Here is a 19,352-nt window from a genome sequence, read left to right as displayed (position 1 = left end):
TGCTGACGGGGTTAACCTCTTTGGTCATGTGGACAAGGCGTCCGACCTCGGATCAGACGGTCCGTGGTTCGAATTCCATCACGGGACTCGGAAATATTATGGCCGCTACATTCATATTTAAACAACAGACAAATATACCTCGTAAACATATCTCGTAATTGCAACGTGTGTTGTATATGTTTATTACAGCCGTTAATGGAGAGATCATTACAGTGTGTGAAGACGAACCCTCAGAAAGCACGTGCAGGTGTTCATCCGATCAGCACGTGGGACACCTGGGGATATGCACCTGAAACACACACTGATACACTTCCTGCTACTGTTGTCATTACCCTGTAGTACCTATCAGCTGCTTGACAATGATTATTGCACTGATTTCTCAATGTCCCATCTATCATTGTGGGAATGAGACTGACATCTATTTACAACCTCTAGATGTACTATTCTTCTGTTAAAATTGTCCTTCTTCCATCACTTTGAGGATGGGAAGAAAAATTACAGGTTTGCTCTTTACAAAGAAATTAAATTTCATTTCCCAAATCTAGAACAAGGAAAGATCTTAGTGCTGTTCACACACTCACCTGAACCGCTGAGAGACACCGTCAGATCCACACCCGCCTGCCCCAGGGTGAAGTCCTCCTCGCGGATAACCTTCCCATGATGCTTCACTCTCAGCTTGTACTCTCCCTTGAATGCCCGTATGTTAACGTCGTGGTCACGTGATATCGGGAGTGTCTGATTGGTCCTCCAGTCTCCCCATACGAGCTGGCGAACTATCCTGCCTGCAGCGTTCGGCTTCAACCACAGACAATTTTGAATGTCATGACTCTAATTATACTATTCTAGGATGACACAACCTATGTGGTGGTTTAACCTATGATCACGGCTGTCCGTATATATGTAAATATATATATATATGATGTGAAGAGTGATGAGTAGAAGGAACAGAAGGTCCAGTTGTCCATAGTACAACCAGTGTTCGGGTACAAGACAGTCACTGCTGGGTCAACCAACCAACTCTACCCATACTGGACCAGTGTCCGGGTACAAGACAGTCACTGCTGGGTCAACCAACCAACTCTACCCATACTGGACCAGTGTCCGGGTATAAGACAGTCACTGCTGGGACAAACAACCAACTCTTACCCATACTGGACCAGTGTCCGGGTACAAGACAGTCACTGCTGGGTCAACCAACCAACTCTTACCTATACTGGACCAGTGTCCGGGTACAAGACAGTCACTGCTGGGTCAACCAACCAACTCTTACCCATACTGGACCAGTGTCCGGGTACAAGACAGTCACTGCTGAGTCAACCAACCAACTCTTACCTATACTGGACCAGTGTCCGGGTACAAGACAGTCACTGCTGGGTCAACCAACCAACTCTTACCCATACTGGACCAGTGTCCGGGTACAAGGCAGTCACTGCTGAGTCAACCAACCAACTCTTACCTATACTGGACCAGTGTCCGGGTACAAGACAGTCACTGCTGGGTCAACCAACCAACTCTTACCCATACTGGACCAGTGTCCGGGTACAAGACAGTCACTGCTGGGTCAATCAACCAACTCTTACCTATACTGGACCAGTGTCCGGGTACAAGACAGTCACTGCTGGGTCAACCAACCAACTCTTACCCATACTGGACCAGTGAGCACACATTTAACAAGCAGAGGACACTGGCATCAACGTTTGCTCAAGATGTTTTCTGCCTCCAAACCGACCAGGGAAGATCCTGGTTAGAATAGGTCTTCAGCAACCCATGCTTGCCGTAAAAAGCAACTATGCTTGTCGTAAGAGGCGACTAACGGGATCAGGTGGTCAGGTTCACTGACTTGGTTGATGCATGTCATCGAATCCCAATTGCGTGGATCGATGAACATGATGTTTATCACCGGATTGTCAGGTCCAGACTCCATTATTTACAGACCGCCGTCATATAGCTGGAATATTGATGAATGTGGCGTTAAACAACAAACAAACAAACAAAACCTCAAAACCTCTGCCTACGTCGCTGTGACCTTGACATACCGTGACATCCGGGCCCTCCGTCAGCACTGCGTGGGGTTTCCTAATCCCCCCGCTCCAGAAATGCCACTGTACTATTCCCTCAACAGCGGGGTGGCTGCAGTGGAGAGTCAGTGATGTCATGAAGCCATTGGATTGGAATTGTATCATGAACTAAAACAAGATATTGATTACATACATGACAGAATAAGACATACATGTCAAGTCAAACGTCCCCACCTGTAGTAGAGGTCCTACATGGGAAGGTCGGACATGTCAGGTCAAACGTCCCCACTTGTAGTAGAGGTCCTACATGGGAAGGTCTGACATGTCAGGTCAAACGTCCCCACCTGTAGTAGAAGCCCTACATGGGAAGGGCAGACATGTCATGTTAAACTATTCCACCTGTAGTAGAGGTCCTACATGGGAAGGTCTGACATGTCAGGTTAAACGTCCCCACCTGTAGTAGAGGTCCTACATGGTAAGGTCTGACATGTCAGGTTAAACGTCCCCACCTGTAGTAGAGGTCCTACATGGGAAGGTCTGACATGTCAGGTCAAACGTCCCCACCTGCAGTACAGGCGGTAGAGGTCCTGCACGGGAAGGTCGGATATGTCAGGTCAAACGTCCCCACCTGTAGTACAGGCGGAAGAGGTCCTACATGGGAAGGTCGGACATGTCAGGTCAAACGTCCCCGCCTGTAGTACAGGCGGTAGAGGTCCTGCATGGGGATGTGTGACATGTCAGGTCAAACGTCCCCACCTGTAGTAGAGGTCCTACATGGGAAGGTCGGACATGTCAGGTCAAACGTCCCAACCTGTAGTACAGGCGGTGGAGGTCCTGCATGGGAAGGTCTGACATGTCAGGTCAAACGTCCCCACTTGTAGTAGAGGTCCTACATGGGAAGGTCTGACATGTCAGGTCAAACGTCCCAACCTGTAGTAGAGGTCCTACATGGGAAGGTCTGACATGTCAGGTCAACTGTCCCCACCTGTAGTAGAGGTCCTGCATGGGAAGGTCGGACATGTCATGTTAAACGTCCCCACCTGTAGTAGAGGTCCTACATGGGAAGGTCTGACATGTCATGTTAAACGTCCCCACCTGTAGTAGAGGTCCTACATGGGAAGGTCTGACATGTCATGTTAAACGTCCCCACCTGTAGTAGAGGCGGTAGAGGTCCTCGTAGATACGAGCCTTCTCCTGCTCGGCCGCTGTGTCCACATCCAGCTCTGTGATCATGATGGGAAGACCTGCCTTGGCCACCTGGTCCAGACGGAACTGCATACACACAGACAGAAGCAGATACATAGATACATACAAACATACAGTGATTCCTCATAAAGACCCAGTAATGTGACCCATCTGTTGTTATAACATCTGTAATTTCCCATACCCCATTATAGTAATAATACATGGTTAAAAAGCTTGTCAGCGGTCAAGAACTTCACCACCTAGTACAATTTCTCATGCCTATCTTTGGTGTCTCCAACCACAATTCTGTTGTAATTATACTGTTTAGCACACGCCACTACCACACTCGATTACTTCTGAAGGATGATATTAGTTGGTGCCAATACGCGGACACGTCAGATGAAGATTAGATCAAGCAGCATCTACCAAACTGACTGACCTTGACAGCAGCAATGTCAACTGGTGGCGTCATATGACTCTGTATTCCAATACCACCAACAGGAATTCCAGACTTCTTGAAAGTCGTTGCTTGGTCCAGGTACGCCTACAAAATATTGGTGGTGTGACATTGAATATACTCTGAATGTAGATACCCTAAAATAAGATTTTTTTATATTGATTTTGTTTTACTTGTAAGATGTTATTGTAAAATCAATCTTTGCTTAGTCCAGGTAAGCCTTAAAACACAGATTAGTATTGAATATATTTGACATCTACATTGACAAGTCTAATATATTAATTGTCAATGAAAGAGAATAATCAGTCTAGATTTTATCCCGAAACACATTCTGCTTGGGGTAAAGGGTAACAGAATATTATATGAATGGATCACTGAACATCTAAGCAAGCAGATACATCATTACCCGTCAGTCAACACTCTCAATTAAAAGCAATGTCACTTTGATAAACTATCTTCCAACAGAAGAATTCATCTAGTAAATGGATCTATTATAAGTTCTACAAACCTGTGCTGTTTTATTGAAAGCTTTTAATTGATGCCCTCCTAAGACAGCTTAGAACTTCATATACTTCGATGAAGTGCACAAAGATTAATGATTAAACTAGAGAGGCACGGTAGCACAGTAAGAAATCAAAGATTGTGAACGCAGTTTAATTTAGATTCAATGAAGGATGAATGCTGCTTTGTGTTGGTATGTAGAACTTACGAAGGTGCTCAACTGACTCTTCACAATGTTGTAGTCGTTGGGGAAGAGTTTGACCGCTGGATCAGCTTTGTGCGTCTCTCTGAACATCCACATGGTGATGTTGGGATCTTTGAGTTTCTGCTCGTAGAAGTCTCCGTGTAGGTTCTCGTTGTTGACGTCCCAGTGTTGGAGTCTAGAGACAAACGCAGTCACACCAGGCAACACTCAGATCGAGAAAGCTTATAAGGCAACCAGCGTGAGCATCATTGTTCCAGAGAATGAAAATGTTGTCAAAATATTAAATTTTGTCATAAGCTTCTCCTTATATATTCTATTATATTCTAGTGGGCTGCTTTCGTGGAGGGAGTCACGCTTCCAAGGCGACAGTTGCCCTGGTTACAGTAGGGCCGGGGAAGTCAGTCTGCGTGATTAACAAACATTTCGAAACAAACGAATGCAAGCAGTTTTGCCAAAACATAAAAACAGTATGTTTAAACCACCAAGCAAAATAGAATGACAGGCAGGACAAACAATTATACAAGACTACCTACTTCCCCTTGAGACCGCCCACCAATTCGTGGATCCGTTTGGCCATGAGACGCTTGAGTTCACCTCCTGTCTTGTTGTACTGCCACGTAGGGATGTTCTTCACGACATCCCAAAATATATTGTGGCCTTTGACTTTCTTTCTGTAACATTAACACGTCATACAAAATACAGAAGGCTGGAGGGTGTGCCATGGAAGCGGTCATTCTACAGTAAATACAATGAGGCAACAGTTTGAAATATCAATATATACAAACCATGTCAACATGTTCCTGAAATGTACCTTTTGTACCTCCTATGTGATATGGCATTATTCATGTTAAAGGTTGCAACGATCACACCATGAAGGAATGGAATAATACAACCCCATTCAAGCGAACAGTAGATGTCACGTATTGAGCAGCTTCTTAGAAGTGACGATTGATTGACTCATCAAGGCTGTGGTTGGAACATCTTGCTGACCATTATTTTACATCATCGATTGGTGCTGACGATTTCGCACAACGATTGGTGCTCACCATCACTAAGTCGTTATATGACAATGTTCTGTACAGTGTTACACAATTACTGTAACTGAAGAACATTGTTTCTGTTGAGATTCAGAAGAAATTCATTGCATTGTATTTGGACAATTATTAGTTGTCATGGCAAAAGTTTCCGTGTCGTAAAAGCCATTGTGTGTGTCAGTGTACGATGAATCTTTGAAGTGTTTCCTTTGCCTGACCCAGACTTGACAATGTGCAGGCAATGGAGACATGGCTATTATACTGCTGAGTGTGAAAACACGCAACATTCCCTCACTCTCACCTGTCTCCCTTTCCTCTGTCTCCATACCCCTTGCCACCCACCACCCCCACCAACCACCCCCTCCTCTTGTGGCAACACGCAACATTCCCTCACTCTCACCTGTCTCCCTTTCCTCTGTCTCCATACCCCATCCTCCTCTTGTTTCATGTTTGTGTGTGACATACCCCCCACACCCACCGCCTCCTCTTGTTTCATGCTTGTGTGTGACATACCCCCCACACCCACCGCCTCCTCTTGTTTCATGTTTGTGTGTGACATACCCCCTCCACCCACCGCCTCCTCTTGTTTCATGTTTGTGTGTGACATACCCCCTCCACCCACACCCTCCTCTTGCTTCATGTTTGTGTGTGACATACCCCCCACACCCACACCCTCCTCTTGTTTCATGTTTGTGTGTGACATACCCCCCACACCCACACCCTCCTCTTGTTTCATGCTTGTGTGTGACATACCCCCCACACCCACCGCCTCCTCTTGTTTCATGTTTGTGTGTGACATACCCCCTCCACCCACCGCCTCCTCTTGTTTCATGTTTGTGTGTGACATACCCCCTCCACCCACCCCCTCCTCTTGTTTTTTTTATGTTTGTGTGTGACATACCCGTGTTTAAGGAGGGCGTCGACGGCAGTGAAGGGCTTCGTGTACCGGAGATGCCCCTGTGGAAAAAGCATTGGCTATGTATAAAAAGAGTCAAGATTCTAAAGCTTCAAAGAGTATATCTCATGACCTTTGGGACAGATATAGGACAGGATTTGTAACATCTGTTAAATTCATATTTTGCAAACCATAAATTACCAGCATCTGAGAAAAGACAAAACATGAACTAAATAGACAACTTTGTAAATTGTAGATGTTTCGAGCAGCAGATTTTCAGGTGAATTTCAAAAGGTGTTAAAGCCATGAAGGTGTGTTGGGGTAGCCAAATGATTAAAGAATTTGCTCATCAGATTAGACAGGTTCGATTCCAAAAGTAAATATAGGTTGCAAGTGGCATCTTTGGAAGCAAAACAACTTACTCACTTGCTTAAAACATGAATATAAATATTTTCATTCTCTGTGATAAACTAATGACAAAAGGTCTCAGAAAGGTGCATCGTCGCACCAAAAGAGCCTTTGGCCAGCAGGTCGTATTGAAAAAGACATCAGAACATAAAGCTATTGAAACTATTAAGTAGGGTTATGTTTGCTGTTGCTGGTTTCTAGGAAGGTGTCTGTGTTCCTGTTGCACCTCCACTCGTTCAGTGCCTTTCCACTTGAGGGCATTCGCTGGAACTCCCCACTCAAAGTTCTGGTAGAAGAAGTCCTGGTACTTCTTGTAATTGGGGTCCACTATCATTTTGGCGTGAAGAGCTGAGGCGATGATGAACTCGCTGTATGTCTGTTCCAGCTGAAAATAAAACACGACTTCAGTTTCTATTGTCTTTGAAAGTCCCGAAGTATTTCCTGTCATGATATCAAGGTATGCCATGTATTATTATGCAGCAACATAGGTTGTGATGATACATGGTGGAGAACTGTCTCTGACATCCACACAACAGAAGACCTGACTTACAGATGAGCTGACTTCAACTATCTGTATCATCAGGTCCACGAAGGTGTTGTGTCCCCCAGTCGTGCCAGGGTCCTATTGTCGTCGGTTCACATCGCATTGGTTGGTCCATACCCATGTTCGGGGCACCACCAACGGTTAACATTTATCATTCCACATTACATCACATGTATTTATAATGCCATTGAAAATGCCATTAAACACAACATACTCTCTTTCTACTCGCAAAAAGGTAATGATGACTGGTTGTTTAAAGTGAAATGTTCCCCAAACCATAAAACAGTAGCTGAAATGCAATAATAAAAAAATTGCATCACAGTAATCTCCGTTCCTGAATTATCATTTGACCTTCTGTCTCGTAAAACATCTTTACTATAATTATGAACTCGGGGGAAGAAAATGGGGATGCTCTTCTACAGAAGATTTGTTTGTTTGTTTGTTTGTTTGTTTGTTTGTTTGTTGTGTAACTCCTCACTCAGTAATATTCTATCTACATAACGGCGGTCTGTAAATAATTGAGTCTGGACCAGACAATCAAGTGATTGACATTGGGTTTAGATTCAGCTGGCCCTTTCGGCCTGCAGTTTATTTTAAGTTGTAAATATGGTTAATGAATCATTACACTGACATTGCTTAGTGGGCCAGGGTCCAGCTTCAAAGTACTCTGCTCGCTAACTCTTTCAACAACGCATGCCTCGGTTTGACAGCAGTGAAGCTTCAGGTTGACTGGTTGTGTTTTGTAATTTATATTGCCAGAGTATGTCTCCCTGTTTCAGCTAAAACGTTTGGGCCTATAGTTTCCCACTGGGCCTACAGTTTCCCACTGGGCCTACAGTTTCCCACTGGGCCTGCAGTTTCCCACTGGGCCTACAGTTTCCCACTGGGCCTGCAGTTTCCCACTGGGCCTTCAGTTTCCCACTGGGCCTGCAGTTTCCCACCGAGCCTACAGTTTCCCACTGAGCCTACAGTTTCCCACTGAGCCTACAGTTTCCCACTGGGCCTACAGTTTCCCACTGTGCCTTCAGTTTCCCACTGGGCCTGCAGTTTCCCACTGGGCCTACAGTTTCCCACTGGGCCTATAGTTTCCCACTGGGCCAGCAGTTTCCCACTGGGCCTACAGTTTCCCACTGGGCCTGCAGTTTCCCACTGGGCCTACAGTTTCCCACTGGGCCTGCAGTTTCCCACCGAGCCTACAGTTTCCCACTGAGCCTACAGTTTCCCACTGAGCCTACAGTTTCCCACTGGGCCTACAGTTTCCCACTGGGCCTTCAGTTTCCCACTGGGCCTACAGTTTCCCACTGGGCCTATAGTTTCCCACTGGGCCAGCAGTTTCCCACTGGGCCTGCAGTTTCCCACTGAGCCTACAGTTTCCCACTGGGCCTACAGTTTCCCACTGGGCCTTCAGTTTCCCACTGGGCCTGCAGTTTCCCACTGGGCCTATAGTTTCCCACTGGGCCTGCAGTTTCCCACTGGGCCTGCAGTTTCCCACTGGGCCTGCAGTTTGTGAAATGTGCTGCCCCTTAAGGCTCTCAGTTTACTCTGCTGAGTTTCAGACACTGGTGAGAGGACAACACAAAGTGATACGGTTTAGATGTTGAGTTTGGGAAACCCACGAGCACGGGTATGGTGCTGATCAGTTTTTAATGGAACCGACTAGCACTGGTTCCTGGGGCGCCTAGGGGACGCAACTCTGCACAACGATGTTCTGTGCCATAGATGACTGGCCCATCCGTGTCCACTTCATCTGACACATTACTCACTACTCAATGTACTTACATCCACAGTTAATCCACTTGGGTCGATGTGTGAACCAAACAGCCTACAATCAAACAGACTTGGTGTCATTAAGCTGTGAAAACTGTCCTGTGTGATTACATGATAAAATGAAGCATACAGCTCTATCACTATGCACCTGAAGGCACTTTCTGGATTTGACCAGTGGACTTGCGAATGTGACTTTACACGATGAACATATAGAACTTGTGAAGATGAAACGATCTAGCTATTGTTTTAAATACATAACACGTCACACTGTCAGTAGCCAAAATGTCAGGTGAAATTAAAGTATGCACAAAAAGGAATGTCATACATGCAGACATCTGTCACCATGGAAACCTACTTGATGGTGACGTTTGCTTTCCTCAGCTTCTCTATCCTGTCGTCTGCTGCAGACCGGAAGTTGCGGAGGGGAAGTACTTCCTCAAATGTGGCAGAGTCAAGTAGGTAGTTGACTTGAGGTTGGTCGACTTCAATATACACCTTAAAGGTTTTGGTGTCTGAAATCGATATATATTTTTACTATTATTCCATCAGGCACCTCCTGCCTGTTATAGTGAGAGAGTATGTTATTTTCGCCTATTTCAGCAATTTTACAGACTGAGCTTCACTCTCAGCACCGTTGTGGAGAATCGACCCGGCTCTCATCGTGACGAAAAAACGCTTTAAGTACGTGTCTACCCTAGTGTTAGCCTTACGACATCACGTCGGTATTAAATAGTCCCCTCACATGCTGTGCCAACCCATGCAAAGGAGAATAGGACGGGGGGTGGGGGTGGGGGGTGGGGGGTGGGGTGGGGGGGGGGGGGGGGGGAGGTTCCTTCCACGGAGATTCCACTTGATCAACTAGCTTCTCTTGATCAGTCATTGTGGGGTGGTCCCGGAGCTTGATATGACATCTTCCCATGCTTGTTGATGACGCTCTTGCAATTATATATCATTTATACGTTTTATGAAAATAGTTCCTCAAGGAAGCATCCATTTGATGTGTATAGGGGGTGGGAATTTGTATTGAGAACACCCATGTTTCCCAAGCTGTATCAATTACCCAACACCATCAAATACTATATTTATTTTCACTATAAACACACACAATAATTGACGTTGGGTTATTTTCCACAAGAAAAAACTATTCCTTGTTTTCCCCACTGCCAACAAACTATTCATGTTGAGCATATTTCTGAGCAAACAATTTATTTAAACACACACCCAACACAACCCCATCAACACAACCCCATCAACACACACCCATCAACACAACCCCATCAACACACACCCATCAACACACCCCAATCAACACACACACATCAACACACACCCATCAACACACACCCATCAACACACACCCATCAACACACACCCATCAACACACACCCACCAACACACCCATCAACACACCCATCAACACACCCCCATCGACACACCCCCATCAACACACCCCCATCAACACACCCCCATCAACACACCCCCATCAACGCAACCCCATCAACACAACCCCGCACCACCCCCCCACCACCCCCACCACCCCCAACCACCCCCAGAAATGAAATAGGGAGACTTGTTACCACACTTACAATTAAGTATGAGATAGTCCCCTCCTATGATGTGCCACCCTGTGCCAAGCTGTTTGTGGTGAGACTTGTTACCACACTTACCATGAGGTATGAGATAGTCCCCTCCTATGACGTGCCACCCTGTGCCAAGCTGTTTGTGGTGAGACTTGTTACCACACTTACCATGAGGTATGAGATAGTCTCCTCCTATGAGGTGCCACCCTGTGTGTGGGGAGACTTGTTACCACACTTACCATGAGGTATGAGATAGTCCCCTCCTATGAGGTGCCACCCTGTGAGTGGGGAGACTTGTTACCACACTTACCATTAGGTATGAGATAGTCCCCTCCTATGAGGTGCCACCCTGTATGTAGGGAGACTTGTTACCACACTTACCATGAGGTATGAGATAGTCTCCTCCTATGAGGTGCCACCCTGTGCCAAGCTGTATGTGGGGAGACTTGTTACCACACTTACCATTAGGTATGAGATAGTCCCCACCTATGAGGTGCCACCCTGTATGTAGGGAGACTTGTTACCACACTTACCATTAGGTATGAGATAGTCCCCACCTATGAGGTGCCACCCTGTATGTAGGGAGACTTGTTACCACACTTACCATTAGGTATGAGATAGTCTCCTCCTATGAGGTGCCATCCTGTATGTGGGGAGACTTGTTACCACACTTACCATTAGGTATGAGATAGTCCCCACCTATGAGGTGCCACCCTGTATGTGGGGAGACTTGTTACCACACTTACCATGAGGTATGAGATAGTCCCCACCTATGAGGTGCCACCCTGTATGTAGGGAAACTTGTTACCACACTTACCATTAGGTATGAGATAGTCCCCTCCTATGAGGTGCCACCCTGTATGTAGGGAGACTTGTTACCACACTAACCATTAGGTATGAGATAGTCCCCTCCTATGAGGTGCCACCCTGTGTGTGGGGAGACTTGTTACCACACTTACCAGGAGGTATGAGATAGTCTCCTCCTATGAGGTGCCACCCTGTGTGTGGGGAGACTTGTTACCACACTTACCATGAGGTATGAGATAGTCCCCTCCTATGAGGTGCCACCCTGTGTGTGGGGAGACTTGTTACCACACTTACCATTAGGTATGAGATAGTCCCCTCCTATGAGGTGCCACCCTGTATGTAGGGAGACTTGTTACCACACTTACCATAAGGTATGAGATAGTCCCCTCCTATGAGGTGCCACCCTGTATGTAGGGAGACTTGTTACCACACTTACCATTAGGTATGAGATAGTCCCCTCCTATGAGGTGCCACCCTGTATGTAGGGAGACTTGTTACCACACTTACAATTAGGTATGAGATAGTCCCCTCCTATGAGGTGCCACCCTGTATGTAGGGAGACTTGTTACCACACTTACCATTAGGTATGAGATAGTCCCCTCCTATGAGGTGCCACCCTGTGTGTGGGGAGACTTGTTACCACACTTACCATGAGGTATGAGATAGTCCCCTCCTATGAGGTGCCACCCTGTATGTAGGGAGACTTGTTACCACACTTACCATAAGGTATGAGATAGTCCCCTCCTATGAGGTGCCACCCTGTGTGTGGGGAGACTTGTTACCACACTTACCATTAGGTATGAGATAGTCTCCTCCTATGAGGTGCCACCCTGTATGTAGGGAGACTTGTTACCACACTTACCATTAGGTATGAGATAGTCTCCTCCTATGAGGTGCCACCCTGTGTGTGGGGAGACTTGTTACCACACTTACCATGAGGTATGAGATAGTCCCCTCCTATGAGGTGCCACCCTGTATGTAGGGAGACTTGTTACCACACTTACCATGAGGTATGAGATAGTCTCCTCCTATGAGGTGCCACCCTGTATGTAGGGAGACTTGTTACCACACTTACCATGAGGTATGAGATAGTCCCCACCTATGAGGTGCCACCCTGTGTGTGGGGAGACTTGTTACCACACTTACCATTAGGTATGAGATAGTCCCCACCTATGAGGTGCCACCCTGTATATAGGGAGACTTGTTACCACACTTACCATTAGGTATGAGATAGTCTCCACCTATGAGGTGCCACCCTGTATGTAGGGAAACTTGTTACCACACTTACCATTAGGTATGAGATAGTCCCCACCTATGAGGTGCCACCCTGTATGTAGGGAGACTTGTTACCACACTTACCATTAGGTATGAGATAGTCCCCACCTATGAGGTGCCACCCTGTGTGTGGGGAGACTTGTTACCACACTTACCATGAGGTATGAGATAGTCCCCACCTATGAGGTGCCACCCTGTATGTAGGGAGACTTGTTACCACACTTACCATTAGGTATGAGATAGTCCCCTCCTATGAGGTGCCACCCTGTATGTGGGGAGACTTGTTACCACACTTACCATTAGGTATGAGATAGTCCCCACCTATGAGGTGCCACCCTGTGTGTGGGGAGACTTGTTACCACACTTACCATTAGGTATGAGATAGTCTCCTCCTATGAGGTGCCACCCTGTATGTAGGGAGACTTGTTACCACACTTACCATTAGGTATGAGATAGTCCCCACCTATGAGGTGCCACCCTGTATGTAGGGAGACTTGTTACCACACTTACCATTAGGTATGAGATAATCCCCTCCTATGAGGTGCCACCCTGTGTGTGGGGAGACTTGTTACCACACTTACCATTAGGTATGAGATAGTCTCCTCCTATGAGGTGCCACCCTGTGTGTAGGGAGACTTGTTACCACACTTACCATGAGGTATGAGATAGTCCCCTCCTATGAGGTGCCACCCTGTATGTAGGGAGACTTGTTACCACACTTACCATTAGGTATGAGATAATCCCCTCCTATGAGGTGCCACCCTGTGTGTGGGGAGACTTGTTACCACACTTACCATTAGGTATGAGATAGTCTCCTCCTATGAGGTGCCACCCTGTGTGTAGGGAGACTTGTTACCACACTTACCATGAGGTATGAGATAGTCCCCTCCTATGAGGTGCCACCCTGTATGTAGGGAGACTTGTTACCACACTTACCATGAGGTATGAGATAGTCTCCTCCTATGAGGTGCCACCCTGTATGTAGGGAGACTTGTTACCACACTTACCATTAGGTATGAGATAATCCCCTCCTATGAGGTGCCACCCTGTGTGTGGGGAGACTTGTTACCACACTTACCATGAGGTATGAGATAGTCTCCTCCTATGAGGTGCCACCCTGTATGTAGGGAGACTTGTTACCACACTTACCATGAGGTATGAGATAGTCTCCTCCTATGAGGTGCCACCCTGTATGTAGGGAGACTTGTTACCACACTTACCATGAGGTATGAGATAGTCCCCACCTATGAGGTGCCACCCTGTATGTGGGGAGACTTGTTACCACACTTACCATTAGGTATGAGATAGTCCCCTCCTATGAGGTGCCACCCTGTATGTAGGGAGACTTGTTACCACACTTACCATTAGGTATGAGATAGTCTCCTCCTATGAGGTGCCACCCTGTGTGTGGGGAGACTTGTTACCACACTTACCATGAGGTATGAGATAGTCTCCTCCTATGAGGTGCCACCCTGTATGTAGGGAGACTTGTTACCACACTTACCATTAGGTATGAGATAGTCCCCTCCTATGAGGTGCCACCCTGTATGTGGGGAGACTTGTTACCACACTTACCATGAGGTATGAGATAGTCCCCTCCTATGAGGTGCCACCCTGTATGTAGGGAGACTTGTTACCACACTTACCATTAGGTATGAGATAGTCTCCTCCTATGAGGTGCCACCCTGTATGTGGGGAGACTTGTTAGCACACTTACCATGAGGTATGAGATAATCCCCACCTATGAGGTGCCACCCTGTGTGTGGGGAGACTTGTTACCACACTTACCATTAGGTATGAGATAGTCCCCTCCTATGAGGTGCCACCCTGTGTGTGGGGAGACTTGTTACCACACTTACCATTAGGTATGAGATAGTCCCCTCCTATGAGGTGCCACCCTGTATGTAGGGAGACTTGTTAGCACACTTACCATGAGGTATGAGATAGTCCCCACCTATGAGGTGCCACCCTGTATGTAGGGAGACTTGTTACCACACTTACCATGAGGTATGAGATAGTCTCCTCCTATGAGGTGCCACCCTGTATGTAGGGAGACTTGTTAGCACACTTACCATGAGGTATGAGATAGTCTCCTCCTATGAGGTGCCACCCTGTATGTAGGGAGACTTGTTACCACACTTACCATTAGGTATGAGATAGTCTCCTCCTATGAGGTGCCACCCTGTGTGTGGGGAGACTTGTTACCACACTTACCATTAGGTATGAGATAGTCTCCTCCTATGAGGTGCCACCCTGTGCCAAGCTGTATGTAGGGAGACTTGCCCATGTTGTCGTGGTGATGGCTGCCTACAAACAGAAGTCAGATTGCCTTTTTAGTGTACTGGTTCGTAAATGGCTGCCTTAACACTTCAATTATAAAAGTAAAAGTAGGAGGAATATAGTCACGTGTCCAGGGAGCCTCTCTGAAAGGAGGATTCCACACATGTGGAGAAACCAACATCATATTTCTTTTCAGGACATCAACAATTACTTTTTGAGAAAATCACTGGACACAATACACTTTAGAATGTTTTCAGGAAAGCAAATATTTTTCTTAGAAATGAAAAAGAATTTATGCAAATGATTATCTTTGTATACAACGGGCAATAGAATATGTGTGCCGCACATTAACCCGACATCACTAAACGACGTCAAATGTTTGGCTGTCCAAGGAGACTTGACCCGAGCAACACAACAAAATACTCAATAATAATATTTGGGGAGATTTGTGAAATAGATCACGACATGTCATCTTTCTCTACATAAGTAGGCAACTGCACACTAACAGAAATTAGATGTTTACTAACTTAGTTAGTGAATTTGACTGTCCACTCAGAGATTATTATGTAACTAGACTAATCTGTTGTTATTTTGTTTACTAAGAAGATTAAGTAGTAATCACATCTACTTTCATTGTCAGCTTGCATGTATCAGAGAAATACTATCCGGCACAGCGCAACAACAGATTGATGAACACAAAGTGAATGAGTGAGTGAGTTTGGTTTAACGCCGCTTTTAACAGTATTCCAGTTATATCGTGGCATGTCAGCTTAATGTCGGAGGAAAGCCCGAAGTGATGCAGGTCTCAGACGTTTACCACTTCGGTGAAACCCACGAGCACGGGTATGGTGCTGACAAACCTAGAAACATAGTCAGGGCGAACCTGGATTCGAACCCACAATCATAGGTTTCTGGCGTGCCCAGGGGACGCAACCCTACACAGCGAATCGCGGCGCCTTAGACGACTGGGCCACCCGTGCCCCCGGAAGAACACAAGGAATGTTATACCTCTGTGGGAATCGGTGCCACCTCTGGACTTGTAGTCAATCGCGCTACCACCTGCACTACAGTGCCTGCTGTAGCCATCAGTGTCAATGTTCCATAAGCATGGTTCATTTTACAGTATAATGTTCGTTGTAAGTCATGTTTAAATTCTAAACATGTTCAAAGGTGTTTTAAATTCTAAACATGTTTTAGATTATTAGGATGTTGTGTTTAGATCGTGTTTAGGCTGTGAGACGATAGCTCATTGAAACACATTCCTGAACATATCTTGTATGTGTTTACATATTTAACAGATGTTTTACAGTGTGTTGTAAGAAGTGAGTTTAACGCCGCTTTTAACACTATTCCAGTTATATAGCGGCGTGTCAGCTTAATGTGGGAGGAAAGCCCGAAGTGATGCAGGTCTCAGACGTTTACCACTTCGGTGAAACCCATGAGCACGGGTATGGTGCTGACAAACCTTGAAACATAATCGGGGTGAACCGGGATTCTAACCCACAATCATAGGTTTCCGGTGTGCCCAAATGACGCAACTCCGCACAGCGAACCGCGGCGCCTTAGACGACTGGGCCACCCGATCCCCCTGTAAGAAGTGCATCATACTAATTTTAATAAGTCATATTGGCTATATCTTCAGGCAGGATACAAAAATACCTTCTGGCCGCTGTTACTTATTGAGTAGGAATATGCAAGACTTTTTTCTCACTAACTATTCAGGACAAATACATGTCATTTGTGTTCTACAAGATACATAAACATTTTGGTACTTTCAACAATGTCCCGCGTTTGTTTCTCTGTTTTCTATTTAAACCCGTCCCAAGGGTTGTGTGGGGCCAATCCTACCTGTTGTTGTAACTACGTCTACGATGATGTTGACGCCGTGGTAGAGGTGGCCAGGAAGCTGGTTCAGCAGCTTGATGTAGGCAGTGAAGGAGTACCTGTGTCCGGGCTGCACGGGGACCACCTGAGCGGGACCAGACCTTGACCTTCTGGAGAAGAGAGAGGTCACTTGTTACATCACGGGTTGCAAGTCACGGGTTCGTTATTTTTAAAAATAATATAAAAAAACATACACATGTATATATGACACGATACTTGTTAAGACCGAGGTTCGTGTAGGATATATACCGCCAGAGCGAGACCAAAATAAACAGAAACCTCCAAGACATACAAACTGAGTAGGTTTGTCACATACAGACTGACAAGCACTGACAAGTCCCTTATGCTACCATCACACCAACGTAGTTCCCTCACATACTTTGTTTCGCAACGTCTTTTATTAGTTGGAAAACGCACTTCATCCACCATTGAATATACAGGGTCAACGCTAGTGAATCACCAGTCTCCGTTACCTGCTGAAACAGATTCCACTGGGTATAAAGGGATGACATTGTGATGCAAATTACTTGAAAAGATCAGTGAAAATCAGTGATAACACGAGGTGTAACATGATAAGCATGTCCTGCCTCATCGAATTCAGCATTAAGAAATGCTGCATAACTTCTCATTCGTAAGGCCTAAATGATTGACAGAACTGCTTCGTGAACGACTTTCGTAACGCCATGTCTTATCTGTAGTCTGAATAGCTCGACACAACGTGATAGGCTCTCTAATCCGCTCGCTGGTACTCTCTCCCGAGATAACAAAAAGTCCAACACTCACTGTTCCGGTTATTCCTGCCTGCATCATTATTCCAGATACCACATACATGCAGTATCTCCCTAACACTTTACCGTTAAAAGTATTGTTGGTATACATGGAGTGAAATAAACTGCACATTCGTGCTCAAATATTCAAGCGACTTTCTCCTTCCCAGCCACCCCAGGATGCCGTACATGATCACCGCTACCTTTGAATAGCAAGCCTTAAGGAGACTTGAGTTAGCAGCCCGGCTACATGAAGTACAATACTGAAATATATTTGACAAACCTTGGGTACAAACCTGACGTCTGTAGCTGTCGGTAATTTACAGTACGAGATTGCGGCAAAGGAGGACATTGTGTCGTGTGTAGAATAACATGTTGACCCTCCATGTTGGCTTATTTACCCTTATATTGTTCTTTTATAATCAAAATGTCTTCCAGAGATAGATGGCATGACCGCCCTACGACTCTATTGCATTGCTCCTCCTTACAGAGCAGTAACCCATGGTTATAGACACACTAACCCTAAACTGGTGTTACATAGCGTCATCGGGTACCTTTACACCGACGTAATATAATTAAGAATTGACAGTCACTTAATGTGAGTTCAGCGGAGTATGAACCCTAATAGAATGAGGGACAAACTGTATGAAGGTCGGAGCTTGCGTGTTTACACTGACAGCCTTACAACAACCAGCTGTATCGCGGAATAAAATAGTTCCCCCAAACGAGAGGTGTATGAACGTATCTATGCTCAACCTGCTTTACAGGAACAGCTGTTGTAGTTCGGTCACAAGAAATATATTCAAATAATATCATCACTGGGTGTGAAAAGTCTGTTAAGAACTACCTCAGTACGTCAGACACAGTGCGTCGTAATACATATACATAAGATACAAGACGTCAAAATGAACAACACGATAAACGTGAAGGGGGAGATTTCCGAAGTTGTTAATGAACCTGTGGCGGTTACATATGTTAGTCATCATAGATCATTGAAAGGCGATTATGGAAATGTGTCAAGTAGATACTGAGGTAAATCCATAGATTGTTGTAGACTGTAACTGTTAGTCCAGACCACGGTGATAACATTAACACCATTTGAATATGAAACCGTTACAGTAATATGACGTCAGTGGGCACTTGTTAATAAGACTACCTGTTGTGAACCTTGACACTGTGACTTCCGGTGTGGCTGTCTAGGGACAGGGTCATGTCACACGAGCACGACCACGCCCTGGTAGGACTCCCATCCTCGAAGTCGCCATCTTGTAATACATTCGGAGCACACCAAGCCCCGACCAGGGTCAGGACGAACAGAAACACAGCCACCATGTCTGTCTCTAGAGAACACACTTAGTTTCTTATCTCGGCTGATACTATACGGCCATGACCTTTAACCTTCATAGATGACCAGTATACACAAATACACGTTATTTTCAAATGCTGCTTCTTAGATTAAAGTGTGATGTTCTGGCACTCTACGGCCGGCGGTGTTGTACAGGCCTATACATGTTTCACATGCACAGCCTGCACGTGCATGGATCCCGTGTTTTTCATGTGTTGTACGTTTCTGGGATGTTACAGATGTAACAACTCAGTATTACATGGTGTACTGATTGTTGCTGCGTTTTGAAGCTTCCAACAATGACATAACATGGTATGAAAAGGCATATTCATGTTGCATGTATAGTTTATGTGCAAATATACTCCATACATATATATATCTTTCTTCTTTTTAAGGAACC

At 45.7% G+C, this 19,352-nt stretch overlaps 1 protein-coding gene across 1 annotated transcript; it reads right to left on the bottom strand.

Moving 5' to 3' along the window:
- Positions 1-166: 166 nt before the first annotated feature.
- On the bottom strand, positions 167-18,971 carry LOC139459938 (uncharacterized). The gene is made up of 14 exons (XM_071241674.1): positions 18,764-18,971; positions 16,805-16,950; positions 14,891-14,983; positions 9,370-9,526; positions 9,027-9,069; positions 6,930-7,088; positions 6,302-6,357; positions 4,900-5,037; positions 4,370-4,541; positions 3,643-3,747; positions 3,169-3,290; positions 2,037-2,130; positions 582-795; positions 167-289 (listed from the first exon to the last, which is right to left on the bottom strand). Exons 1-14 carry the CDS (start codon positions 18,937-18,939, stop codon positions 252-254), a joined length of 1,713 nt encoding a protein of 570 aa, XP_071097775.1. The 5' UTR covers positions 18,940-18,971; the 3' UTR covers positions 167-251.
- Positions 18,972-19,352: the final 381 nt, after the last annotated feature.

This window comes from Haliotis cracherodii, unplaced genomic scaffold (assembly GCF_022045235.1).
Source record: "Haliotis cracherodii isolate W230 unplaced genomic scaffold, xgHalCrac1.p SCAF_13, whole genome shotgun sequence".
Classification (NCBI taxonomy): domain Eukaryota; kingdom Metazoa; phylum Mollusca; class Gastropoda; order Lepetellida; family Haliotidae; genus Haliotis; species Haliotis cracherodii.
This window is presented reverse-complemented; position numbering and strand designations above follow the sequence as displayed.

Coding starts and splice junctions, on each gene's coding strand:
- LOC139459938 (XM_071241674.1), bottom strand. CDS start 18,939: ATGGTGGCTGTGTTTCTGTTCGTCCTGACCCTGGTCGGGGCTTGGTGT. Junction 16,951..18,763: donor AGTGTCAAGGTTCACAACAG/GTAGTCTTATTA, acceptor TCTCTTCTCCAG/AAGGTCAAGGTCTGGTCCCG. Junction 796..2,036: donor CGGAGGGCCCGGATGTCACG/GTATGTCAAGGT, acceptor CTGTGGTTGAAG/CCGAACGCTGCAGGCAGGAT.